Genomic DNA, 27,463 nt, shown 5'->3' on the forward strand with positions numbered 1-27,463 from the left:
CCCGGGGTCCCAAAGAGAGTGGGTAGATTGTGTCTCAGGGAGGGGCGCCCGAGCAACGGGAAGATGGCAGGTGTCTTCCCCACCAACGAGTGACTCTGAAACTCAGGTCTGCGACTCAAGAGCAAGCCCGCTACCCGGACAGCTCGGACCCCGCCACTTCAGCCAGGATGCCAGGGACAGCGGCGTCCGCTAGGGACCAAGGGCGAAGACTTGCGCAAGAGGAGAGACTACAGATCCCAGAGAGCACCGCGCCCGTCACGCTTCTCGTTATCGCGAGGCTTGTCAGTGCCCCTTCCGGAGTACCGCCGGAAATGACGATCGGGACACGGCCTCCTCCTCCTCCTCCTCCTTCTCCAACACCACCTCCTCCACGGCTCCTTTCTCGCGAGGCGGAAGAGCAGCAAGGGGGCGCTAGGAGAGGGTACTGGTTAAGCGACGGTCCGGCGAGAGAGATCTGGGGTGCGGGGAAGTTGGGGAGCAGAAGCTGCGAGGCGTCCGAGCACGGGGAGGCCGCGCCTGCCGGGCCCGTTAGGACAGAGGGGATAGGAGGAAGGGGAAGGCAGCGGGCGGGCGGGTCCCCGGACGGAGGGCTAAGGTGGTGTGAACGGCGCTGCTCCCCGGATGGCGACCGCTGAGACTTCGACCCCGGCCTCTAGCGGCCTCTCCCCGAAGGAAGAAGGGGAGCTTGAAGATGGGGAGATCAGCGACGACGACAACAACAGCCAGATCCGGAGCCGGAGCAGCAGCACCAGCAGTAGCGGCGGCGGGCTGTTACCGTACCCGCGCCGGAGGCCTCCTCACCCGCCCCGGGGCGGCGGATCCGGGGGAGGCGGCGGCTCGTCGTCGTCGTCGTCTTCGTCCCAGCAGCAGCTGAGGAATTTCTCACGCTCGCGGCACCCGTCGGAGCGGGGCCACCTCAGGGGACACAGCAGCTACCGACCCAAAGAACCGTTCCGGACTCACCCGCCCCCGGTGCGGATGCCTTCGGGCTCCCTGTCGGAAAGCAGCCCCCGACCGTCGTTCTGGGAGCGGAGCCACATCGCTCTGGACCGTTTCCGCTTTCGAGGCAGGCCGTACCGGGGTGGGAGTCGGTGGAGTCGGGGGCGAGGAGTGGGTGAGCGAGGAGGCAAGCCGGGGTGCAGACCTCCTCTGGGAGGAGGAGCGGGATCCGGATTCGGCAGCAGTCAGAGTTGGCGAGAACCCTCTCCACCTCGCAAGAGCTGTATCCTTAACGTGGCGGTCTGCCCTGGGTGTGTCGCTGGAGCTCCCTTGAGCGTCACGACTAGGTCCCTGAGTTTAACTTTTCGGAGCCACTTACTTGTCTCTGTTCGTCGGCCGTTGTCATGTGCCACACTCCGCCGCTATTTTCTTTGATTGTTTTATTGGACTGGACTGCTTTCGAACAGGAATGTGTCATGGATTCGGGTCAGTTAGGGAAATGAAAGACAGTCCAGGTTTTTAACGGTACACCAGTAGCCCAGATTGCATTGGCATTTGCTGCTTTGCTAAGCACCGGAATTTCGTATTTTATGGGAAATTCACTTAGATTATTAGAGAAAAGAAATGCCCACAACTTGAGGAATCTAGTTACTTATATTACATCCTGACTTTAGAATTCGTTAACTTTCCTCTGTAATTTTACTGCTCTTGTGAAATTTTTCTTACTCTTGTAGTGTTCTCCTTTTAAATTGTGTGTGAGCGCGCGTGTGTGTAGACCCCCTCCTCCTCCTCCTCCTCCTCCTCCTCCTCCTCCTCCTCCTCCTCCTCCTCCTCCTCTTCTTCTTCTTCTTCTTCTTCTTCCAGTTTTAGTAATTCAGATCTTTTGAATATATACGTTGTTTGGAAAGCTGTATGCATTGAGTTCACTTTTCGGCTTTTTAACTCTGTGTGCTGCCTACATGTAGATCACAGAAAGAGAAACTCAGCAACACTTTTAGTGTGTTAGGGAGGAATGTGTAGAGTATGGACACGTGAGGAAGAAAAAAAACCAATTTCCTAATTTTTGCCTCCTCTAACCTTATTATTGGTTATGTTTAACATTACCAAATTTACTCGGGGTTTATGTTAAGAAATTAATCGTCCGTGTTTTATGATGGGTTTATACATCCCAACTTTTACTAATTGTTTAAGATAGATTACTAAGCACTTTTATTACTAGCTATAATTCCCATGGTGTAATGATTGTTTAATACGTTTTCTATAAAATTTACATATGACACTTAATTGGAAGATACTCAGAGTTATTTTTATGGAGCACTTTAGGCTATGTGGACTTTTCCTAGATGTCATGATGGTAATGGGCGAGGGATAATTAAAGAAACAGCAGGTTTTGGTTCCTGTGTCCTGAAAATGCTGTTACTTCTCTCACCTAACATTGGTTTAGAAGCGTTTCAAGATTGTTTTGGAGAAAAATCACAGGTAGGTAACCTTTTAAAACATAGTGAATGTTCTTCCATGAAGATTAGAAAACCTTCGCCCGTGATTATATGCACACATGAGCCATCAATGTTTTTTTTGTTGTTGTTGTTTTGCTTTCTGTATTCAAAAACAAAGGATGTTTAAATACATAGACATGTTTTTAGGGTTATGTAGATGAAACATCTAATAGGTGTTGGAGAAATGAAAATAGAGTTTAGTAAAACCAAATTGAGGACAAAAGTACTGTTGGCAACTTAAAGATTTTCTTAGTTTCCTCTGCATTACAGTGGTGGTGACTAGGCTCACCTGCCTCCTTCCTCCACCTTTTTGTCTGTTTATTTGCTACTGTTTGGGGTTATGCTATATACTAATATTTTTATGTACTTACTGCAAAAAGAGTGTAGCTAAATATCCAGTATGTTTGTGATTCTTGATTTCTCTGACAGCTTGTCAGAAATCAGCTGTTTTGCTGATTGCTTTTCAGATACTATACTTTAAGAACAAGATGCTCAGGTTGATTGTCTGCATAATTGTTCTCATGAAATATCAGCAAACCACTGTAGAGGTGTTCTTAACAAAAATTTGAGAAGGAAAAATGTAATGTGAGTCAATAAAACTTGCAGTACCAAGCTCTATCCACATTCCTTTAATATCAGTATCAAACTCAGCTGGTCATATGTCCACTGTGATTATAAAAAATGGCAACTTTGCAAATAGTACCTAAAAAAGAATGACGGCAATTCTGACTCAGCTTAAGTGGTTTAGGAATGCAATAGCTTGAGTATAATTTTTTTTCTGTCATTATTTTCTTAAACATAATTAGGGATATATTACTTGCAACTTCAAAGAAAACGGAAAAGACCAGAATCTGTTTCAGTTCTTTTTCTTCTTCTGTTAAAATGTTTTTTTAAAATATTTATTTATTATGTATACAATATTCTGTCTGTGTATGTCTGCAGGTCAGAAGAGGACACCAGACCCCATTACAGATGGTTGTGAGCCACCATGTGGTTGCTGGGAATTGAACTCAGGATCTTTTGAAGAGCAGGCAATGTTCTTAACCTCTGAGCCATATCTCCAGCCCCCTTAAAATTTTTTTCTAGACAGGCTTTCGCTGTTTAACATTTCTGGCTATTCTGGAATTCTCTTTGAAGGCTAGCCTACAGACCAGGCTGGCCTCAAATTCATAGAGATCCCCCTGCCTCTGCCTCCCAAGTGCTGGGATTAAAGGCGTGCACCACCACTCTCCAGCCTCTTTCAGCTGTCTGTCTGTCTGTATGTTTTTTATTGCTGTTGTTTGGAGACATAGATTTACATTATAGCATCTTCGGAATTCCCTGTGTTGCCCAGCTTCCCCCAAAGTTACGGCAATTAGCTTGCACCAGTCTCCCTGCAGCTCTTCATTCCCGTTCATTTTCCTTGTAAATTTTTTGTTTTTGTTTTTCTTTTTGGTTTTTCGAGACAGGGTTTCTCTGTGGTTTTGGAGCCAGTCCTGGAACTAGCTCTGTAGACCAGGCTGGCCTCGAACTCACAGAGATCCACCTGCCTCTGCCTCCCAAGTGCTGGGATTAAAGGCGTGCGCCACCATCGCCCGGCTGTAAAATTTTTTTTTTTGTTTTTGTTTGTTTGCTTTGTTTTGTGAGACAGGGTCTCTTGTACCATAGGCTACCTCAGGACTCCTGATCTTCTGTCTTAACCTCCTCAGAGTTAGCATAGACATTTTGTCAGTGTTAGTGTTAAGTCTCCCTTGTATAACTAACATTTTAAACTTTGAAATCAGGTGAGATTTGACATAATTAGGGTCAGTAAAGTTATCCTATCTTCCTTTTTGATTTCAGCTAATGTTGAAAAGTAGTTCTACCTTGAAAACAGCAGGTCTAAAAGTCATTTTAAAGTCTCTCTCGCTTCCTTTTTCATTTTCGGTACTGAGGATTGAGCCCAAGGCTCTACTATAGAAATTACATCACTGGTTCTTATTATAATTTTGCTTGGAGAGGATCTTGTGAAGTAGCTCCCAGCCCTGTCTCAGCTTCCATGGTAGTTGGCATTATAGGCATTTGCCACCAAACTTCTCATGTAAGCTGCTATTCCCTTTTTAAAAGATTTATTTTTACAATTTTAAATGTATATGTGTGTACATACTCCTTCATGAGTGTCTCAGCAGACTTCATGAGTGCCTCAGCAGACTAGGGGTGTCAGATTGCCCTAAGCTGGAGCTACAGGCAGTTGTGAGCCTCCTGATGTGCTTGCTGGGAATTGAACTCAGGTCCTTAGCAAGAGCAGTACACACAACATCTGTGCTATCCTCTCCAGTCCATGTAGTTCTTTTTAGTTTTCCTTCTACCACTGAAGTATAGACTCAGCAAGTAGTTCATAAAAATACAAGTAAAAAATAACATCTTGACAATCGAGCAAGTACTGATTTGATCCTTATTATGCTGTAGAGGTGGGAAGAATTTTGTCTCAGAGGTAAGTTAATGGCTCTAACTCAATTGCTTTTACTCATTTTTCAGTTGGTACTTTTTGTTGGTATATTGAATCTATTCCCTTTGGCTAATGTCTTCAGTGTCTTTAGTAATTATTTGATTTTTTTATTGCTGTAGTTTTACTTTTAGATGGCTTAGTTGGAATACAGATAATTGTAGTATTTATACCTAAAGAATGCATACATGGCCAGGTAGAATAAATAATTGTGGCTTCGTCTAGGAGGTGTCTTGAATTGGGGTCAAGTTGGAGAACAGAGGCCTGGACACAAAGCTCCGTAAATTGTGATGAGCCCAGAAAAGGTAAGGTTGGAAAGGTAAGCACAGGCCAGATAATAAATGCATGCGTTCTAAGGAAGAAGGACTTTGGGCTCTGATGAGAATGAAAGGGAATGTCTGAAGTTTTATAATCTGTAAAGATTACTTTGACAGCAAGGCAGTGGCAGCGTATACCTTTAATCCCAGTACTCGGGAGACAGAGGCAGATGGATCTCAGTGAGTTTGAGGCCAGCCTGGTCTACAAAGAGAGTTCCCGGAAAGCCAGGACTGTTAGACAGAGAAACCCTGTCTTGGGAAAAAACAAACAGAAGATTGCTTTGACAGCAGTATGGGCATGGGTTGTGGGCAATAGAGAACCCCAAATACCATATCAATTCGGATTCCTCTTAAGTGGTAGGTAAGCAGTGGGAGTACTTTAGAGTGTTCAAATGGAAACAGACTAAATTCTGACAACTACAGAACACCACTACAAGCTTCGGAAAAAAAAAAAAGGAGTTAGGAAGGACTTTAAAAATGTAGATAAATGAGGAGACATGAGAGTCACAGGAGCAGAGACAACAGTGGTGGAAAGTGGCTGCAGAGAAATCAGGTAAAATGAAGTTTAAAAATAATAGTCTATAAACTTAGATCAGTTTCTGTTGAACTAATAAAACAGCTAGATTCCATTTGGCGGCATTGTAAGAAAGAAAGGTATTGAAAAACTTTTGGCCAAGGATTAAAGGTGTTTAATTAAAGGAGGTAGAGGCAGGTGGATCACTGTGAGTTCAAGGCCAACCTGATTTAAAGACTGAGTTCCAGGACTGACTCCAAAATGCTACATAGAAACCGTGTCTTGAATTCCCTCCCCTCCCCCACTGCCACAAAAAAAGAAAGAAAGAAAAGAAAACACAATTTGTTTATTGGAACTACACCCATTACATGGATTTTCATTTAACTTGCAGAATGAAATTCATACCATATTTATGAATTGTTTGAAATTAGAAAATACATTTTGAGTAACATCTAAAATTTTTATTTTTTTGTTACATGGCTTTCATGTTAATTGTGCATGAGACAGATGTAGCACATGATGCATCCTCTATTATGTATTAGTGTTTTAAGAAATGTCTCTTTCATAAATTACTAATCGTCAGTGTTCATTCTCTTATTTACTTTTAATTTGAAATGAGAAGAAACTAATAAGAGAAGATTCCCTCCTGGTTATCGGAAGTGTAAATTGTCATCATCTGTGACAAAACAGTTCCTCCCCTCCCTTCAGAAAGCATCCTTAGCATCCGTTTGCTTTGGGTTTTCCTCGTCCTTACAGAAGGAAGGATGCTACAGCCTAACTGGGTGGACTACCGTGGAGTCAACTGGTAATTTCTGACACTAGTGATTTTGTAAGTGGACTGTTTGTATGGATGCTTGTTAAATTGCAATATGGGCACATAAGCAGGCATTAGCAGCACATATATTAAATGGAATTTAGAAATTTAAAAATATCCGTTCATCTTGAAAAATTAAGGGAGAAAAATTCATCTATACCTTAAGTATTTTTGTTAAATTTAACTGGAAAAATTGTTGGAAACTGGTTTCCTTAATATGCTGTTCAGCCAAAAGTTTTGGAAGATCCCCGTCAAGAAAACAGAATCATTCATCCAAAAGTGAGAACTGTGGGGAAGAAACTTTTGAAGATTTACTTTTAAAGTATAAGCAGATACAACTGGAACTGGAGTGCATCAACAAGGATGAAAAACTTGCTCTGAGTAGCAAAGATGAGCATGTGCAGGACGATCCTAAAACGCTGCATTCCGAGGACCAAACAAGCACTGATAATGCCAGTATTACAGAGGATGCAAGTAGAGAAGTCGCTCCTGAGGAGAAGACGCAGGTCAAAACTTTTCAGGCATTTGAATTAAAACCACTCAGGCAAAAACTGACTTTACCAGGGGATAAGAACCGGGTGAAAAGAGTGAAAGATGGAACAAAGCAGCTTTCTGCGAAGTCCAGCTCCACAGATGCCAGCCAAGGTAATTCAGGAAGATTGAAGTCAGCTCTGTTACATACATTTTGTTAAAGAGTGTTTAGTCGAAAAATTTTAAGTGTACATCAGTACTTAAAAGGATCCCAATATTCTATAAATTCTTTTGTTATAGGTCTTAAAATAATAAGTAATAACTTCATAAGTTTTGTTTACTAAATGTTTCGGTTGAGGCAGGGCTTTACTCTGTTGTCCAGGCTGCCCTGAAACTTGCCTTGTAGTGGTCTGTGCTTGCCTAAAACTTGTAATCAATTTGCCTCAGCTTCCTGAGTGCTGGGATTGCAAGTATGTGCCAGAATGACTTCTGCTAATCTCTGTTTTCTTCTTGGTCTGCTCTGCTCTCTGCTCCCCAGATCAGAGATGATGTGTTGAGCATGGGTGAAAATAGTGGGCATCTTCCTGAAAATCCTCCTGAGAGGAGCATGATGCTGCAGTGCTTTGTAGATTTCTAAATTTTTAAGGTTTACTGGGTAAAGAAAAATTTATCCCCCCATTGCTAGTGTGAAATTCTTTAAATTGTGACTAGATTTTGAAGAAGGGACATCTTTTTTTGTCATTAATGAGTTTTTAATTTCTCTTAGTATAAAAAGTTTTATTAATTGATTTTTGTAATGTGTCAGTGTCTTTCTATACCTGGATTAGTTTATATATGTTGTTTAAAAAATTCCTTAGTATTTTCTTTACTAACATATGTGCAGTAAAATATACTTTTTGTATATAGTTTCTCTAAATTTTGACTAATATTGACAGTTGATCCTCATGTATCTGTCTCCCGTACATGTAGACATCCCTCATACCAGACCCAGTTTCTGGGATCAGTTTTTATATTTGAAATTTTCAAGGCCAATCACTGACACAAATTAGTAAATCAGAGTGATGACTGCTTTTGATTACATATTCTCAGAGTTGTTCTCTTCCCTTCTAATAAGTTAGATGTTTCAGTGAATTATATTATAAATATAATTCCTGTGAAGTATAACATAGCAGGATAGAGAAAATATATACAAATGACTTTTGTAAAGTTAGAGTTATATGTGAATGCTTGTAATAATTCAGATGAAAAATCAAATACAACAAGCTGACATCTATGGAAGAAGAATTGAAGGAAACCAAAAACCATGTAATGCTTATCTTAGTCGATGAGTTATATACATAGATGTTTCTGCAGGCACACCCTGCCCTTTTCTTTGCTCAGGATTCTGCTGTCCAACACCTTTCCCCATTGTTCTTATAAAGTTTCATAGTTTTCTTATTACATGTGAACTTGCTCTTTTTGAGATGATTGAACTCAATTCCATCTTTTTACTTCTGTATCATAAAGATACTATATTAATTTTTCACTTAAATTCTTTTACTCAGAGGATGCAAAAACCCTCTTCTTGTTTATGATCATGTTTTATATGCTTACCTCTTCTCTACTGTATCTTGCTTTATTTTTAACACCTTTCACTTATGGAGTTACTTGGAAAATATTTGAGATTTTTTTTTTAATCTTAAGATTTAATCTCATCTTTAACCATTACTATTAATTTCTCACAAGCATTTGTGTTTTTTTTTTTTTTCAGTGAGGTATCAGAAAAGGCTAGGTTGGATCTGTTCTGTATTTTAATTTCTTCATTAACCCAATACAGTCTTTTTAGTTTTCAGCACAGAACAGAAACATTGCAGTGTTAAAGCTACACTGGGATAGGTCATGTGCAACCCAGTTGTAAAAGTCTGGGTTCTTTTCACCCAGACTTTTATTATAAATTAGCTGAGTACTTCATTCCAGGTTCTTGAAAGCATTGATGAACAAAATAATTGCTTATGCCTCAGGTTTGCATTTATTTTCACATATATTTTTAGTGCAGTGTTTTATTGTGCTGCCTAGGCTCATCTCTAATTCCTAGGCTCAGTCTTCCCACTTGAGAATCTGGGTCTACAGATGTTCACTTCTGCACCCTAAATGGTCACTATGACATCATAAGCTTGCATCTTAAAAGGAAACAGCCAACATGATGAGCAATAAACTGTCATAGAAGAAGTATTAGCCGGGTAAGTAGGGTGGGAGCAGGGTAACTGGCTGAAGGTTTGTAAGCTATTCAGGATATCGTTCAGTTTGAAGGTACGATTTAAATAAGATGTGAAGACTAAGAGAAAGGACAAATCAAAGAAGAGATTTCTGGGCAGTGGAAGGAACATTGATTTTGAAAGACAGTCAACTTGTCAAAAATGCAAAGTTTGAGGCCTTACTCAAGGTGTGCGTTATGAGCTCTGGTAGTAGGACTCCTTGGCCTGTATGCAGCCCTATCCTCTTGGTTTCTCATCTGTCTTAAAGTTGGAGAATCTCTGCACTGAAATTATGACCTACTGCATATAGTTTCCTGGCATTCTTGAGAATAACCGGAAGGCGTCTTCCTAACGAAGAATAAGGTCTATGAGCACTGGAGAGGAGATTAGAGATGGCGTGTGGAGGCACGTCCTGTACAATCTTGCAGCAGCTTTGCTTTGAAGTTCTGAGTGAAATGGTTGGGAGTGAGAGTCCTCCAGAACTTGTCAGGAGCTCTCTCCGGCTGCACTGTTGAGAACAGTCTATAGTAAAGAGAAATCTCTACTGCATTTGGTGATGCTCCTTTTATAATTTGGGGGTTTCTATAATATATATTTCTAACTTACACCCCCCCCCACACACACACATACACTCTTTGTTGTTGTTTGAGATAGGATCTCAACAAGTTGCCCTGACTGGTTTGAAACCCACTGTGTAGCTCAGGCTGACCTTGAACTGACAGATCATATATCCTCTGCCTTTAGAGTTCTGGGATTAAAAAGTACATACTACTACACCTGGCTTTTTTTTCTTGGTTTTTAAAGAATACTTTTTCTTTTCTTTTTTTTTTTTTAAATATTTATTTATTATGTATACAATATTCTGTCTATGTGTATGCCTGCAGGCCAGAAGAGGGCACCAGACCTCATTACAGATGGTTGTGAGCCACCATGTGGTTGCTGGGAATTGAACTCAGGACCTTTGGAAGAGCAGCCAGTGCTCTTAACCTCTGAGCCATCTCTCCAGCCCTAAAGAATACTTTTTCACTTAGTGCTTATAGCACATACCTTTTATTCCAGTACTCTTATCCCAGCACTAGGGACACGGAGGCAGGTGGATCTCTTAGTTCGAGGCTGGCCTGGCTTACAGAGTGAGTTCCAGGACAGTCAGGGCTACACAGAAGCCCATCTCGAAAAACAAAACCAAACAAACAAAACTTTTCCCCTTGAAACACCTTTATTTTTATGTGCTTGATTGTCCTTTTTCCTGGGAAAATATTGCCATTGTTATGGTTTTTAACTACCATCTGTATGCTGATTCCGGCTTACATGGAATCCCAGGAGTAAGGTTTAACTACTTGGTAACTGTGTAAGACCAGTTTTCATATTGGAGGTTCTAGATAACAGCAGGTATGATGGTGCATAGCTATGATTCTAGCACTTGGATGTTGGAGGACTTTAAAGTTTAGGGACAGTTGGTCACTATAGTGAGACATTTTCCCATCCCTCAAAACCATTGGAATAGTGATGGGGGATCTACATGTCAGGATAGTGCATGACTAATCACAACAAGGTCAGTTCAAGCAATGATCTGTATTTAAAATGGGGATGGAAAATACTATGTCTGGATCTCCTGGTTAATTGTTTGCCATTGTGCTCAGTCGGGACATTCTAATACATATTTGCTCCTATGCTACAAAGGTTCTCCAGCTCTCCACAGAAGCATGAGATTGTAATAACTCTTAGGTGCTTCCTGGCCGCATGGAACTCTGGATTCTCATAGGAGAAAAATCGGGTGCTTTCTGTACTTACTGGAAAGCTGTGTCTTCATTATTCAGCCTGTTTAGTTTTGTCTAATAGTTGTTCTTTGACATGTGATTGGTTTGATTATAATGGCACATGTGTGTCATCAAGTAGCTCTGGGGACTTGGTATATATATATATATATATATATATATACTAGGCTGGCCTCAGTTTGCCAGCTTCTGGCTTTCAAGTGCTGGGATTAAATACATGTGCCTTTTGAAAAACAGTGAAGAAAAAAAGTTGAAGAACAACTTTTATTAGTGGTACATGAAAAAAAGATAGTGATCTCAGAAAAATGGTAATGCATTCTTTATATACTAAATGAATTTTTAAAGATGTGCTACTGTAATGAATATATCATTTAACTTTGAAAAGGGCTGGAATTTTGCTTGTAGAAGTCAAAGCTTGGAAGTGCTTACTATGAAGTAGAGCAAGGAGTGTTACTGAAATCAGATGGTGGTGAGCTATGGCACCAGTTGTGAATGACACAGCTCATAACACAGTGAGATCCTGTGTGTTAGGAGGGTGTGGTTGTATTCCTATATGACTCAGATCATTTGAGCAAAGTTTTATATATTTTCTGTTTTTATATATTCTCTTTCTGTTTCTTTAGAGGAAAATCATGCACAAGTAATTGTGAAATTTATGTTGGGCTAAAATTTTTCTTTTCTTTTTCTTTCCCTCCCTTTCCCTCTACCTCTTTCTCTTCCTCTTCTTCTTCTTCTTCCTCCTCCTCTTCTACTGAGAATAGTACCGTGAACCTCACACAAGTTAGGCAAATATTGTAAAACACTTAAAACTCCCAACTTTCAAAGTATTCTAATAACACCATTCATTTTGTAATGACTAAGGAAAACCCTCCCCCTCTCTGTACCAGGATAGAGCTCAGGGCCTAACACATGCTGAGTCAGCTCTGTCACTGCACTCTGCTCCCAGCCTCAATGTATTTTGAAATAGAATGTTCCTGAGTTGTCCAGGTTGTCTTTGAGCTCACTTTGTAGTCCAGGCAGGCTTTAGATATATTTTCCTTCTTGTCACAACTTTCTAAGTGGCTTGATTTCAGGTCTGGGCCACCTGTCCTGACTAGAATAAATTTTTTATTATTTTAAGTCTTAGAGGAAAGGGAATCTGCCTCAGATTTGGTGATTACCTCCTGTTTGCTTTGTCCAGGGTGCTTGATTAATTACTCTGTTTATTGAATAAGCTGCATATTTTTTTCATCAGGTTTTCACTTACGCAATCAAAGTAGGATGTTTAGAACACTAACAGGTTTGGTATTATGGGGAAAAAACAAAACCAAACCATAAATGCTAGGCTTGAAACTTAACCCTGCAACTCTGGGTTTTAACTTTGTTAACTGAAGCCTTTATCTCAGTACTGCTGTACCTGTTAGTGCTGCTACTGTATGCTCTAAAACTGTTGCGGATTGAATAATGTAGACAGTTTGGGACAGTACTCTAGAAGTCTGGGTCTTGCTTGTGTGCTTCTAAATAAATGGTCAGCTTTATAATAAGTCTATAGTCTAAATATTGAGTTCATTTTTAATTTTTATTATAATAGTTTGTCATTGTGGTTTCTGTTCGGTAATGAAGCATTGCTTTATCTACTCCATAAGTTCTGTTCTTATTTAAATTATTTCTATTTTCTCAAAATATCTTATTTAATACTTGAGTCACTACTAGCCTTATAACTTCATTGATGTTACACGCTGTTAGATTCTTAATCTCATTCTGTCTCTCTACTTGCCTTCAATTGTGTGTGTGTGTGTGTGTGTGTGTGTGTGTGTGTGTGTGTGTATGTGTGTGTGTGTGAGAGAGAGAGACCAAGAGGTCAATCTTGGGTGTTCCTTAGGATGATCACCTAACTGGTTTCACATTCCTGGCTGGGTGACTGGTGAGCACCAGCTGTCATCCTGTCTCCATCTTCTCAGTGCTGAGATTACAAATGCACAAGTCACCCTTGACTTTTCTTGTGGTTTCAGGAATCTAGCTTGGCTTCTCATACTTGTGTGCCTCTCATTTTATGGACTAAGATATTTCTTCAGTCCTTCATTTGCTTTCATAGCATTCTTTCATTTTTGTCAAGAGTCCTAAAAATAAGACCATAATAATGAAACCTTCAAAAATAATTCCTGATTATTATATAGTGTTATTTCCATTTTTATTAATTGTGGCTGTATTTTAGAGTATTCAAAAGATGCTATTTTATTTTAAAGGATTAGAAGATAAAGAACAAAATTTAACACGAAGAATTAGTACCTCAGATATTCTATCTGAAAAGGTAAGAAACTACTTTGTGGGATTGAAAAATCTATATGACCTATTCTTACTTGCATTGCTATAGTCTGCTCTTTTGTTTTGATTGTTTAGAGACTTGATCTCATTATGTAGCTCTGGCTGGTCTCTAATGTGCCTTGATGCCATTTTGGCTGGGAGTGCTAGTGTGTGCTACCACGCTCAACTTGTAGTCTGTTATTTTGAATTTATTTGAAATTATTTGGACATTTTAGAGAATTGCCTTAAAGGTTCTTTCCACTAAAGTCTGTAAACTGTTAACTTGATGTGCAGTTCATATTTATAGGTGAGCTTTTTATTTATCATTTTGAAACTTTTAATTTTGATTCTGAGTTTATCTTCCAGATATGTGTGTGTGTGTGTGTGTGTTTGCGTGTACGTGCAAGCGCACACGTGCACGTTTGTGCTTCATCTTCTATGGGATATTTTGGAATTATTTAGACCTTGACCTGGAATCACATTTTAGCTCCTTTTCTTACTAAATGAAAGAAATGCTAGCTGAGTGAGGTTTTTTTGGCTCCTCTATTTTCTTTCTTTTCTTTTGGTTTTTCAAGACAGGGTTTCTCTGTAGCTTTGGTGCCTGTCCTGGAACTAGAAACTAGATCTTGTAGAACAGACTGGCCTAGAACTCACAAGAGATCCGCCTGCCTCTGCCTTCTGAGTGCTGGGACTAAAGGCATGTGCCACCACCGCCTGGCCGTTCTTCTATTTTCTATACAATGAGTTTAATATCCTGCATTCTCTGGGTTGTTGTGAGGCTTTAATAGAATAAAGTACAAAAGTATCAAACACTGTTTAAAATATAATATGCATTGAGTAACTCAAGCCTTTTCTTTATTATAGATCTGAATATTTGCAGTTTCTTCTATTTGATTTCAGTTTGTTGTTATGAGTAAACTGAAATGATTCAGAGTCTAGGAAAGATGGTCCTGAATTTAGGAAGGATAATGTGACAGTGAACACACACTCATAAATATTTGTTTTTTAATATCCTCACAGTAATCATATGAAGTAAGTTGACATTATGTATGTTTCATAGATGAAGTAAGATACATTTGGGCAGGTTAAATGACTTGCTTAGGAAACTGACTGAGGTCCTCTGGCCCCATTTCAGTGATCTTGGTTTTGAGTCTCTACTTCAAATACCAAATAGAGTTGTATGACAGAATCAATGATAGTTTTATTTCATTCCAAGGGAAGTAGTTGCATAAAGTAATCTCAGTGAAAAATGATGATAACTTTTTTGGTAAAATCTAAATCTGTATTTTCTAGTAGAATTTTCTATAAAAAAAGGAAATGTTTTATAGTTGCACTAGCCAGTATGATAGCTATGAATAACAGCACAAATGATTTTTCAGAACTTAATTCGAAATGTGGGTCCAGAGAGGTGGCTCAGCAATCAGAAGCTCTTGGGGTTCTTCTAAGACCCTAGTTTGGTTCCCAACATCTATAATGGGCACCTCACAACCACCTCTAACTTCAGCTTCAGGGGATGTGAAACCCTCTTTCTGGCTCTTGAAGGCATCTGTATATATTATTAGAACCTGTTGTGGTAGTGTAAGTTTGTACATTCAACAATCAAGACATTGTATCTGGAAAGATTGTGAATTTAAGGCTAGCCAGAGCTGTATAGTGAGCTCAGACAAACAAACAGTCGTGGCTAATTTGTGCTACATAGTGAACTGAGACAAACAGGTAGATGTGGTATTGATTTGTAGTTTTCCACAATGGAAAGGTAAAGTCTCTAACCAGCATTCACTGTTCTCCTCATACTTAACAAATAAAAATAATTGGAGTTTAAGAAAAAATATAATTACATAATACCATTTAGAAAAAGTTAAGTGGGTCTTAATGTATTGGGATATATTTCTTCTACTGTTTCATATCTTTAAAAGGATTCTCTAGACCTCTCTAATCCATGCATATTTAAGAGCTTCTTCTTAGAGTAGCTTGGTATTTTCAGTTACATTTCAAGTGAAAGTGCGTAGAGCAGGCTAATTTTCTAAAGCCATTTCAGGATTTAATTAGTAATAAGTTCTGGTGGCTGTTCTAGAATGACCAGAGGGACAAGCTTTTCAGTCTTTTCCCGGTAAAGAAGAAACTAATGCTTGGATCTGATGTAAGTGCTGTAGTGTATGCACATACTGAAACAGCGCAAGTGCCCATCAGTCCGTGTAGTGTTTATGTAGCACGTCAAAGCATGAAAGGTAGAATGAAAAATAATTTGTAAGTTACTTTAGTATGTTGAAATATGAGCGGCAGGGCTGCGTCCCCAGCACCCCGGCCGCCTGGCTAGCTTATGCCCGAAATAACAACACACAAACTGTATTCTTTTAAACACTGCTTGCCCATTATATCCAGCCTCTTCTCGGCTAACTCTCACACCTGGACTAGCCCATTTCTTATAATCTGTGTAAGCACCCCAAGGTGCGCTTACCAGGAAGATTCTAGCCTACGTCCATCCTGGGTTGCCTGGGAGAGCGGAGCCTGGCGTCTCTGCTCCAGAGAGCAGAGCTGTCTCGTCTGAGCTCACTTCCTCTTCCGCCCAGCATCCTATTCTGTTTACTCCTCCCACCTATGTTTTAACCTATCAGGGCAAGCAGTTTCTTTAATTAACCAATGACCTTCCTCCATCATTTGTAGGAAAAGACTTTTAAACCTATGCTTTAAAGATAGCCTGTTTTAGTTTCTTAGCTGAAAAATGAGTATTCAAATATTTTAATTCAGAGAACATACATACTTAGAACATAAAGCATTCAAATGCAAATTATTGGGTACATCTTTTCCCACCTGTAATGATGTTAAAAAATTGGCAATATCCTTGGTATTCTAACATGTCCTTAGTATTCTTTTTTTGCAGTGCAGTCTGATAAATACTTCATTCTTCGGTACCTGGCTTCTTATTGTCACCTACACTCTCAAGTTTGTGTGGCCCCTTAAATGATGCCCAACTCTTATCTTTCATCCTTGGCTTTACCTTTGCATACTTACACACAAATCAATAATTTCTACCAATTGATCTTCTGTTTGTGTTATAAGGATTAAATTAGTCTTGGATTATAGATAGTAAATGAGTTTATATTTTATCTGTATTTTCCATTAAATATTTGTTTTAATACTGACTTTAAATTTTAATTAACTTGGTGAAAGATTCAACTTGGCAAAATGTTTAATGTTAAGTAACAGAATTTAAAATGTAACTTTTTTTTCTGTTTTCAAGAAACTTGGTGAAGATGAAGAGGAATTATCTGAATTACAGCTTCGTCTTTTGGCTCTTCAGTCAGCCAGTAAGAAATGGCAACAAAAAGAGCAACAGGTGATGAAAGAGAGCAAAGAAAAACTGACCAAGACAAAAACTGTACAACAGAAGGCTAAAACCAGCGCAAAAGTACATTCAGCTAAAAAAGTTAGCACTACAGGTGATTATTTCTCGTAAATTATTTCAATTGAACTAATATATCTTGTTGTATCTAGTTTTTAATTCAGAGATTTCTAAAAATTAATTTACTTCTAAAAAAAATTGAGAATTAATAAGATACATTTCTAAACCCCTCCTCCCATCCCCGAAAACAAAAATTGACCACAGCAACATAGAGTCCGTTTTTGGACTGGCCAGTGACTCTTGGGTTTAGAGTTGGTCAATGAGGGTGGGGGTGAAGGTTTGAAGTTGGGTAGGGAGATGAGTAGGATCAAAGAAGGGAAAGAATATTATGAAAATGTATGAAAGAAGTTTAATTAAAAGCATTTTATTTTATGTGTATGGGTATTTTATCCATGTGTGTCTGAACTATGTGCATATTTGGTGCCTGCAGAGCCAGACAAAGACATGAAATCCCCTGGAATTGGAGTCACAGAAGGTTGTGAGCTGGGAATTGAGCCTGGGTCTTCTTGTTACTAATCACCAAGTCATCTCTCCAGCTTTATAATTTAGGGGAGTTTTGAGTTTGGGAAAAGATAGAGTTCTAAATCTGATGATAATCCTCTTACTTAACTATATAAGTTAGCAGTATAAACATATTTATACCGATATTTCTGTGTTTTTTCTGGGTAGCTAAACAAGCATTGAGGAAACAGCAAACCAAGGCATGGAAGAAACTCCAGCAGCAAAAGGAACAGGAGAGGCAGAAGGAAGAAGACCAGCGGAAACAAGCTGAGGAAGAAGAGAGGAGGAAAAGAGAAGAAGAAATTAGAAAAATTCGAGACCTTTCCAACCAGGAGGAGCAGTATAATCGGTTCATGAAATTAGTTGGTGGCAAGAGGAGATCAAGAAGCAAAGTAAGGAATAGAGAACTATCACCAAAATGTTCAGAACCTTAACAATGTCCTGTCGTTCACTGAGGGTCATACACATGTGCCACAGAGTGCATGTGGAGACCAGTGGGTCATGGAGCTTGAACTCTGGTCTTGTGCTTGGCAGCATGTGCCTTTATCTACTGAGCCATCTTGTTGGGCCAGAATGTTCATATTTAAGTGCTTTGTTAATATCATTTCAAAGATCTAGTCAGCTAAGGAAAATTGCAAATATTTTATGTTTGATAGAGCTTATTTTTTTTCTCTGTATGTGAGAGAATGTATATTGTGTGCACAAGTGTGCACATGCTTGCCTTGCAGGTGCATGTAGAAGCCACACGCTAGTGTGTTTTCTTCAGTCACTTCCTTCTGTTTTTGAGACGGGGTTTTACTGAACCTGGAGCTTACTGTTTAATCTAGAGTTTGCTGGCTGTCAAGCTCCTGAGATCTGTCTGTTCTCCCGTGGTGGGCTTGCAAGCGTGTATTGCCATGTCTGGCTTTGTACCTGGGTCCTGTGGATGCTTGCATGGGAAGCCTTTTACATAACCACCAAGTTCCTTCCATCAACCCTGTCTATAATCTTTGGGGGAGAAAGTTAGGTATAATTGAGAATAAATCTCATAGTCCTAGATTATAAGAATTGAACAGTTTGGAATTTTGATTAACAAAAGCCTGTCTTTCAACTGGGCCTGGTGCTATACTCCTATAATCTCAGTTACCTGGGAGGCTAAGGCAGGATGATCACATATTCAGGCTTTTTTGAGTAATTTAGTGAGACACTGTCTAAAAAGTTACAGACAAGCCCCCAACCCCACTCTGCTTTTAGCGTTTTGTTCATCTTCTATTTATAAAAAGGGTTATTAAATTATAGTAAGGCCCTGATTTCTTTTTTTTTTTAAATATTCATTCATTATGTATACAATACTCTGTCTGCGTGCATGCCAGAAGAGGACACCAGACCTCATTACAGACGGTTGTGAGCCACCATGTAGTTGGTGGGAATTGAACTCAGGACCTCTGGAAGAGCAGGCAATGCTCTTAACCGTTGAGCCATCTCTCCAGCCCCAAAATGCCTGTTTCTTATGGGGTCTATATTGGATTAGTTGTTTATTGTTTACTATGTAGAGTGAGAGATGTGGAGAATAATTAGTGTATACTAATTTAAAGTTTACTAAGTCTTTCTGTAGTAATAACTATTGCCTAGTTATTTTGTTTTTAGTCCTTAGCATGTGTTGAGCATTATTATTATATGTATTGACGATAACTGAGTCAGCCGTTACCTTTATGGGCGCTGTCAGAATGGGAAGGTTAACATGACAAGGACTACCAGTGATGATGGTTTTGGACTTCTGAATTAAGAATATACTCAAAAGTATACTAAATGTAGAGAAATTTAAAAAGTAAGAGTTAAGGAGTCAAGAGGAAGTTTTTTTTTTTTATGCAAGGGTTATAATTATTCATAGTTAAGACTTTTATAAATCAAATCTTTGTCTAGAGATAAGTATTTGTATGTTATCTCTGCATAGGTTTTGTGTTTTCTTTTTTGTTTTAGTTTTTGTCATAAACTGAGTAAAACATAAGAATTAAAAATCATAGTACATAAACATGCAAATCCACGTTTAATTTTCAGATACTGTTGATTCATTTGTAAGTGAAATGTTCTTGACTTGTGTGTGTCTGCGTATGAGTATTTATTTACCTGTGTGCATGCCTTGTACCACTTGCGTGCCCGATGCCTGTGGATCCTCTAGAACTGGAGTTACAGACCATTGGGAGCTACCCTGTGGGTGCTGGAAAATGGCTTGCTCTCTTAAGAGCCATTTCTCTAGCTCCTGTTCTTGACTTTAAAAATAATAGTCTGATGTTAATAATTGTAATGCAAAAAATGACCATTTCCTTCTAGTTTCATGCCTAAACCATGACTGCATAACTGTTGGAAGAACTTTGTAATTTTTTTTAAAAGAGGGATTGCATTTACTTAGTGGCTTATGATGGGGGAATTTACCTGTACAGATAATCCTTGGCTGTCATAGACCTTTTCCAGATTGACGCCATAGGCAGGTCTCATAGAGTCATAATAATTTTGTGTATTTCTCCTTAAAATATAATTATCAGCTTTTTTTTGTGATAACTAGCCTAAGAATAGTCTGTTGTAACTAAGAAAAATATTATTGTATACTTAGTCTTCAGATCCTGACCTGAGGCGATCCTTAGATAAGCAACCTGATAGTGGAGGAGGCATTTATCAATATGATAACTATGAAGAAGTTGCTATGGATACAGATAGTGAAACCAGTTCTCCAGGTAGGAGCAAAAACTTTGAAACATTTTGATAATCATGATTAAGCTACTCAAAACCTCAAAAGCAATGTGTACTGAAGGTGAGACTTAGTGATGGTTTTCTGTGATACTGTAAGTACTTGGGGTAAACTGCAGGTGGCTAGTTTTCTCCTTTATTTTCAAGTCTGTTTTTCTAGAGAGGCTTTAAGTTAAGAGGCTTTGTTCCCACTCTGATGAGCAATTGATCTGAAACAGGAAGATTGTGGAAGAATTTTATGAATAATGGAATTAAAGCCATGAACCACCATGCCCAGCTCAGACAGTTTTTCTTGCTACTCAGATGTGATTGACCATGAGAAAACTATTTTCTTACTGGTGCTCAACACCTACAACCGAGATAGGAACACAGTGAGAAGTTGAGATGTTCAGAAGATTGATGCTCTCTCCCATATCGTCATGTTCTGAGACCAAATCAAAACTAGAACCAGTTCATGTGTCTAGACTAAAGAAAAAACAGAAATACATGATTTATAAAATGTATGCCAAAAGTATTCATTTTTAGGACATTGTTTTACCTGATGTTTGATGATTTTTTTTTTTTTTTTTTTTTTGAGACAGGGTTTCTCTGTGTAATGGCCCTAGCTGTCCTAGAACTGGCTCTTGTAGACCAGGTTGGCCTCGAATCTGTCTACTTCTGCCTCCCGAATGCTGGGATTAAAGGCATGCGCCACTACAGCCCAGCCTGATAACCTTACATTATAGTTTGACAAAGGAAAGGGTTGTCTTTTATTTTCAAGTTCATGGAGGTGATTCATCACTATTTGAAATACTAACAACACTATTAACTCACCACAGTCATTAATGCATGTGTTTAATTTTATAGAACTTTTTACAGAGAAAACATCCTTTCAACTTTGTCAGATTTTAACTTCTTATAGAATTAGGTATTTATCATGTCTTGTTCTGTCTTTCTCCATCCCCCATTCTCCCTACTTTTCTTCTCCGTCCTCTTAGTTTTCTGAGATAGGGTCTTATTATATTGCCCAGGTTTTCCTGGGTACTCAAGGCTGTCCTTGAATCAGATTCTCCTTCTGTTTCCCAAACACTGAGACTGTAGCCACCTGCATCACACCTGGCTGATACTTAGATTTTTCAGAAGGGTAGTGTAATGAAGATTAACATATTCTCAGATTTAGGCTGTGAATCAACTGTTTGAAAGGCAGATGTTGTCTCTGTATTGAATTGTGAGACAACTGGGAAAAGGCATCAGTCTAAGATGTGGGAAAAGTTCTATTGGTACATAGTCCTCACTCTTAGCTCCATTTCAACTTGAAATCTTGTCCTTGCCTTCCTTAGCACCATATTAAGGGAGGAATGAAGTCATGTTGTTTTCTTTTCTCTCTTAGGGCCCTTTGGCAGGAATCAAGAGAATTTATTTCATCATTTTGTAAAAATTATGTTAAGAAAAAAAGTGCTCTAGTCTCTATTAATACTATTAGGCTTTCCGCCTCATAGTGAGATAGAGGGAAGGGGTCTCTCTGGTTTGTTTCCCTCTGTAGCCCAACTGCCTCAGACCAGGCATCCTCTTGCCTTGGCCTTCCGAGCCCTGGGATTATATTATTTAATTTCATATATATGTTATAATCCCTAACAAAAAATGAATCTTGAGGAATTAAATGCCATCTTAATGATAACATTGAACTTAATGGAACTTAGAAGGTCTGATTTGCACTCTATCTCAGTAATATGTTTTCTCAAGCTTATATATACATTTTATATGTTCCTGCTGAAATAGTTGATTAAAACTAATGTTGAATTTTTTTTCTTCTAAACAGCTCCTTCGCCAGTACAACCACCATTTTTCTCGGAATGTTCATTGGGGTATTTTTCTTCAGCACCATCTGTTTCTTTGCCTCCACCAGCTCAGGTTTCAGTAAGTAAAAACTGAGTGTGATCTCAAAGAAAATTACTGTGTATCTTCTAATTTGTTTTGAAAAATTGAACTGCTTACTTTGAAGAGTGCTTAAAAAATCATAATCACTAACTAGAATTAAAAGCTAGAAATATGCATAATTAAGCAGTTGATTGTTTAGCTATACACTTGTTAGATTTTTTTTTAAGTATAGCTTTTTAATTTCATACTGAATTCAGTTTTTCCTTTTCTTTGCTTCTCAAATAATTGCTACTCAGGAAATGTATTCCAAAGCAGAATAAAAATTGTCTGCTTCTGTGGGTTTTATTTTATTGGTCTTTTTGTTCATTTGTTTGTTTGTTTTTAAGGCAGGGTCTCTAGCCCTGGGTGTTGTAGGACTTGCTATATAGATAAGGTGGTCCTCAAACTCACAGAGATCCCCTGATTTTTGTCTTCCAAGTGCTAAGAAGATTTAAATAGGATGCTTATTCCTCTTTGGATAACCATAGTTACTTTTACCTTGAAAATCAGACAAAAGAAACATATTATCTATAGAAATTAAATCCTTTTTCTTTTCTTTTAAAAATCTATTTTGTTGTGGTGTGTGTGCGTGCGTGTGGCATCCACACATGTGGATGTCAGAGTACAACTGTGTTTGGCTCCTTCCACCACTTGGGTTCTGGGTACCTGTTTTAACCTATTGAGCCATCTTGCCAGCACTGACATTTAAAGAACTATCAGTCTCTATCGTTGGCTGGCCTGTAATTCTATTTTTAGGCAAGATTGGCCTCAGAGAGATCAGCCTGCCTCCACCTCTGAGCACTGACTGGGTTGGGATTATGGTGCCTGCCACACTCTGGGCAGTGTTTCCCCAGTTTAAAAAAAAAAAAAAAGAATGTGAAGAACCACAAAATAAAGAAAGGTTCTGTAGTTATTCCTAGATTGAGAGGCTCTAGATATTGAAATATCTCCTAGGTAAGAGAACTTTCCATCCAACATTTTTCTGTGAATGTGTGGTGTCTTCCAGTAGAGTTTATGGGGAGGGGAGGTGAAATGCTTTCTTTTGAGAAGGAGGAATAAATGAGCTAAAATGTGAGGAGAACTACTGGAAAGTCTTTGAAGCACAAGCATCAAGACCAAAGGGCTTATAGGAAATAAGTTTCCTACATAATCTCTAAGAAGCCATTTTTACAAGGTTTTTAAGGGGTGCTGAATAGGTACTCTGGGCTCTTATAATCCCTTTGATTTATAGTTGAGTTTTGCTACTATTTAATTTTTTTGTTACCACATTTTTAAATTTGCTAATCTCCTTAATTTGGCGCTAGGCATGGTATACATGCCTTTAATCCCAGTGTTTAATGAGGAGCAGGCGGACAGGTCTCTGAGCTGGAGGTCAGCCTGTTCTACATAGCGAGTTCCAGGGCAGTCAGGGCTGCATAGTGAGACCCTGTCCACAAATACATAAATGCTTTAACTTAAATACATGATTTTAGTTTTAGTGTTGTTGTTTGCTTGATATGATATGAAGTGAATGATCTTGTCTAATTTGATTCTTATACCTTCTAGAATTTTAAATGTAGATAAGGACAGGAACAGGAGTGTTTATATTTTATAATTACTATGATTTTCATAAATGTTTCCATCAATTACAAAAGAAACATTTTCATGGTTGAAGATTAAATTCTTGGTTAGCTTTGAGTTATGCATATTTACATCAGTATACATAGAAAAATTAAAAATAAGAATATGCACTTTTTCTGAATTAATATTGCTTCAGAGATGTTTGATGTTAATAAATTTTGCATTTAAATTAATTCTTTAAAAACACAGTCTGTGCCATCTTTGAGCCAGCCTTATGGAGAAGGCTTGTGTGTTTCTCTTGAACCTCTACCTCCTCCACCACCTTTGCCACCTCTTCCACCTGAAGATCCAGAACAACCTCCAAAACCACCTTTTGCAGATGAAGAGGAGGAAGAAGAAATGCTCCTTCGAGAAGAATTGCTTAAGTCTTTAGCAAATAAGAGAGCTTTTAAGCCAGAGGTAATTGAGTGCCTGACCCTCTAGGTGGTGCTCTCGGGCCAGTTAGCATGGTTCTAGTTTTGTCTGCTTGGATGAGGGTTTAGAAGGTTTTTCAGCAAAGGCACGTCTTTTATTTAAAAATATTTCTCTTTTTCTTATTAGGAAGCATCCAGTAATAGTGATCCCCCTTCACCTCCAGTTCTGAACAATTCTCAGCCTTTGGCAAGAAGCAATCTCTCAATAGTCAGTATTAATACAGTGTCTCAGCCTAGGATACAGAATCCAAAATTTCACAGAGGACCTCGTCTTCCACGAACTGTGATCTCGGTAAAAACAAACTTAGGATAACACTATTTTAAAAGCTTATGAGAATTTTTTTAAAAATATTTTTACTGTTCTGTCCCCACTTGTCCAGCTCATTTATATATAAAAATAAATTCTTGTATAAATTAAAATTTTAAAATTTTAAAGAAGTTTGATGTAAGATGGGTAGAATTTGGTGATGGTGTGTTTGAGGATGTATTCTCTTCAGAGTGTCATAGATATTTTTCCTCAGTTCTTCCTGAAGATTATAAATTGGCCCATTGAAGTCTGCTGTTATTTTAACATGGATCTCTAAAAAAAGGTTTTGGGCACTTTAAAAAAGCCCATGCCCCAATTGGGAGTTGAACCAAGACCCTCAACCATAGCAAGCAAGCAAGCATACTACCACAGAACTTTATCCTCAGACTTTTTTTTAAGTTTGGAGACAGGATCTCACTAAATTGCACAGGCAGGCCTTGAACTTAGTATTCTGCCTTAGCCTCCAGACTCGTCAGAATTGCAGGCCTGTGCCACCAGTTCAAGCTGCTGCATCTTTTTATAACTTGTTCCTATTTTCAACCAGAGATCATGCTATAATGGAAGAATTTGTTTATGATTCTTATTAAGAAAGCTGAACTGAGTCTGGTAACATACAGTCCCAGTCTACAGGTGCTGGGAGCTTGAGTTTGCACAGTATGCCTCGCCCAAAAAGCAAGAGCTAGGCATGTGGTTCATTGGTAGAGTGATTTCCCTAGTATGAACAAAGCTCTGGGTACAGACCCCAGTTCTAAAAAATAAAAGTTGAAATGACAGTTTTTAAAATCTTATTTCCTAATGGCTTTAAAGGAAAATAAATAGAGCAAAGTCAAGTTGGAATTTTGCCTATTAAGTAAACTAACTTTGGTCAGTCACCCTATATTTGTAGACACAAAGTCTACAAAGTTTTATAAATAGTTTCTTTGCTTTTTAAGAGTTATTTAAATGGTAGTATCTTTTTATAGAAATAAAAAAGTTATTGAAGAAGGTTATTATACTAATGTCTGGAAAAACGAAAATGTAGACTGCTTTTTGTGCTTGGGGCTATAATCATAGGATGTAGCCAGAAGATGCCATTATATACTATGTGTAGTTATTTTTGTGTGTTGATACACAAATAGTTTAAAACCTTATCCAATGCTATACAATTAAATGTCACAGAGTAATGAAAAGAGTAGAAATGCTTTCCTTGGGGACTGGAGAGATTGCTCATTGGTTAAGAGCACTTGCAGCTTCTGTATGAGACTAGAGTTTAATTTGAGGGCCCATGTTATATGGCTCAAAACCACCTGTAACTCCAGCTCCAGGAAATTGAATGCCCTTTTCTGGCCTCTGAGGCCACCTGCACACACATGTGACGTACATACAGACACATAGACAAACAGACACACACTAATTTTTTTAAAAATGAAAAAGAAACAAAACTTTTACTACTATGAGTAACAATAACATTGTTTTGTAGCTTCCAAAACATAAATCAGTGGTTGTAACACTGAATGATTCAGATGACAGTGAGTCCGATGGGGAGGCTTCCAAGGCAACCAATAGTGTTTTTGGTGGATTAGAGTCCATGATCAAAGAAGCAAGACGAACTGCTGAGGTATGTGCTGTAATTAATGGTGAAAGACAGTTGATTTATTGGCAGTCATTATGGTTAATTTTGTTCCTGAAAAATTACATCTTAGAGTTAAGGCATTTTTAGTACAATGATTTGTGGGAAAAGTATTTGTGCTTTTAGTACTTAAGTAATGAAGCATCTGTTGATTATATAAATTTTACGGGTTTGAAAATCCCCCCTGTTTCTAATTACTCTCTTTTCAAAATAGTGAAGTGGGTTCATTTCTCTGTGTGCCAGGGAAATGTGCTGTTCTCCAGTATTATTACATTAACTAAAACACCAGTTTTTAGCTAAGAAAATCTATAGTTTAAGCCGTTTCAGGGTTTTTTCTGTCTCAGTAGTTGGTCAGATATGATTCAGCTCAATGTTTTCTAAGGTTTTGACTAGGTAGATTATGTAATTGAGTAGTTGACAGCTAACCTTTATTTTTTCAAAAGAAGAATGAAGATATTAATATATTTTTAAATATATTAGTATATACTGGGGTATGACATAAAATAACAGATATTAGTGTAGAATTTTTAAAAGCGATCTGGTTTAAATATTTTTTAGCAAGCTTCAAAACCCAAAATACCTCCAAAATCTGAAAAAGAAAATGACCCTCTGCGCACACCGGAAGCTTTGCCTGAGGAAAAGAAGATTGAATATCGATTGCTAAAGGAAGAGATTGCCAAGTAAGTGAGCTTTTATGTGATTCAGTTTAGGGTATGTGTTTGCCGAAGTTCCTTTTGTCTATAAACTATGACTCAGGAATATGAGCGGTGGTGATTTTTTTCCTAGTTAGGGAGTCAGTGCTATTACGATTATCATATGGAGAGGTCAGTTATCATCTATCAACATAAGTACAGTGAGGAAAACGCAGAACTGCACTGTTGTTGAAATAGGAGCAGCAGGGCTGCGTCCCCGGCACCCGGCCGCCCGCATGGCTAGCTTATGCCCGAAATAATTACACGGAAACTGTATTCTTTCAAACACTGCCTGGCCCGGCTAGTTCCAGTTTCTTATTGGCTAGCTCTTACATATTGTTCTAACCCATTTCTAATATTCTGTGTAGCCCACGAGCTGGCTTACCAGGGAGGATCTTAACCTGCGTCTGTCTGGAGCGGGAGAATCATGGCGACTCTTTGACTCAGCTTCTTTTTCCCAGCATCCTGTTCTGTTTTCTCCGCCTACCTAAGGGTTGGCCTATCAAATGGGCCTAGGCAGTTTCTTTATTAATAAGAAATCACTCCCACATCACACTGTTAGCTCTGAATGCCAGCCTGAGTCTGTCTCCTGGTTAAGCAGTCAGTGTCATATGTATTCTATAAAATATATATTTTAGAGAACATGGTTTTTATTTACTCTTGGACTAATCCATCTCTCTCAAATTTAGCCGCGAGAAACAACGTTTGATTAAATCAGATCAGCTGAAGACAAGCTCATCATCCCCAGCGAACTCGGATGTGGAAATGGATGGCATTGGTAGAATAGCAATGGTCACTAAGCAAGTTGCAGATGCAGAAGCAAAGCTTAAAAAACACAAGTGAGTTTCACTCAGTGCCTGATTAAATATGTCATGTATCTAGATGTGCCTAAGTTCAAGGATCTGTATCTATCTATATTTATATGTGTATATGTCATTATTAGCTCCTCTAGGATTGTGACCACCTCTGGCGCCCCCACCCCCACCCCGTT

General features: G+C 38.7%; 1 protein-coding gene across 1 annotated transcript in view; it reads left to right on the plus strand.

Annotated features, from left to right (window-relative positions):
* The first annotated feature begins 433 nt into the window (after positions 1–433).
* Zfc3h1 (zinc finger C3H1-type containing) overlaps positions 434–27,463 on the plus strand; it is a 51,924-nt gene continuing 24,894 nt past the window's right edge. Inside the window, exons 1-12 of the mRNA XM_050135453.1 lie at positions 434–1,222; positions 6,773–7,189; positions 13,250–13,314; positions 16,549–16,747; positions 17,380–17,603; positions 19,802–19,922; positions 21,734–21,831; positions 23,641–23,850; positions 23,992–24,156; positions 25,631–25,768; positions 26,339–26,460; positions 27,162–27,311. Of these exons, the coding sequence (XP_049991410.1) occupies positions 622–1,222; positions 6,773–7,189; positions 13,250–13,314; positions 16,549–16,747; positions 17,380–17,603; positions 19,802–19,922; positions 21,734–21,831; positions 23,641–23,850; positions 23,992–24,156; positions 25,631–25,768; positions 26,339–26,460; positions 27,162–27,311 (2,510 nt within the window). The 5' untranslated portion in view covers positions 434–621. The remainder of the gene's footprint in view (positions 1,223–6,772; positions 7,190–13,249; positions 13,315–16,548; positions 16,748–17,379; positions 17,604–19,801; positions 19,923–21,733; positions 21,832–23,640; positions 23,851–23,991; positions 24,157–25,630; positions 25,769–26,338; positions 26,461–27,161; positions 27,312–27,463) is intronic.

This window comes from Alexandromys fortis, unplaced genomic scaffold (genome assembly GCF_014885135.2).
Source record: "Alexandromys fortis isolate MF-2015 unplaced genomic scaffold, M_Fortis_MF-2015_v1.1 scaffold_24, whole genome shotgun sequence".
In the NCBI taxonomy this organism is placed as follows: domain Eukaryota; kingdom Metazoa; phylum Chordata; class Mammalia; order Rodentia; family Cricetidae; genus Alexandromys; species Alexandromys fortis.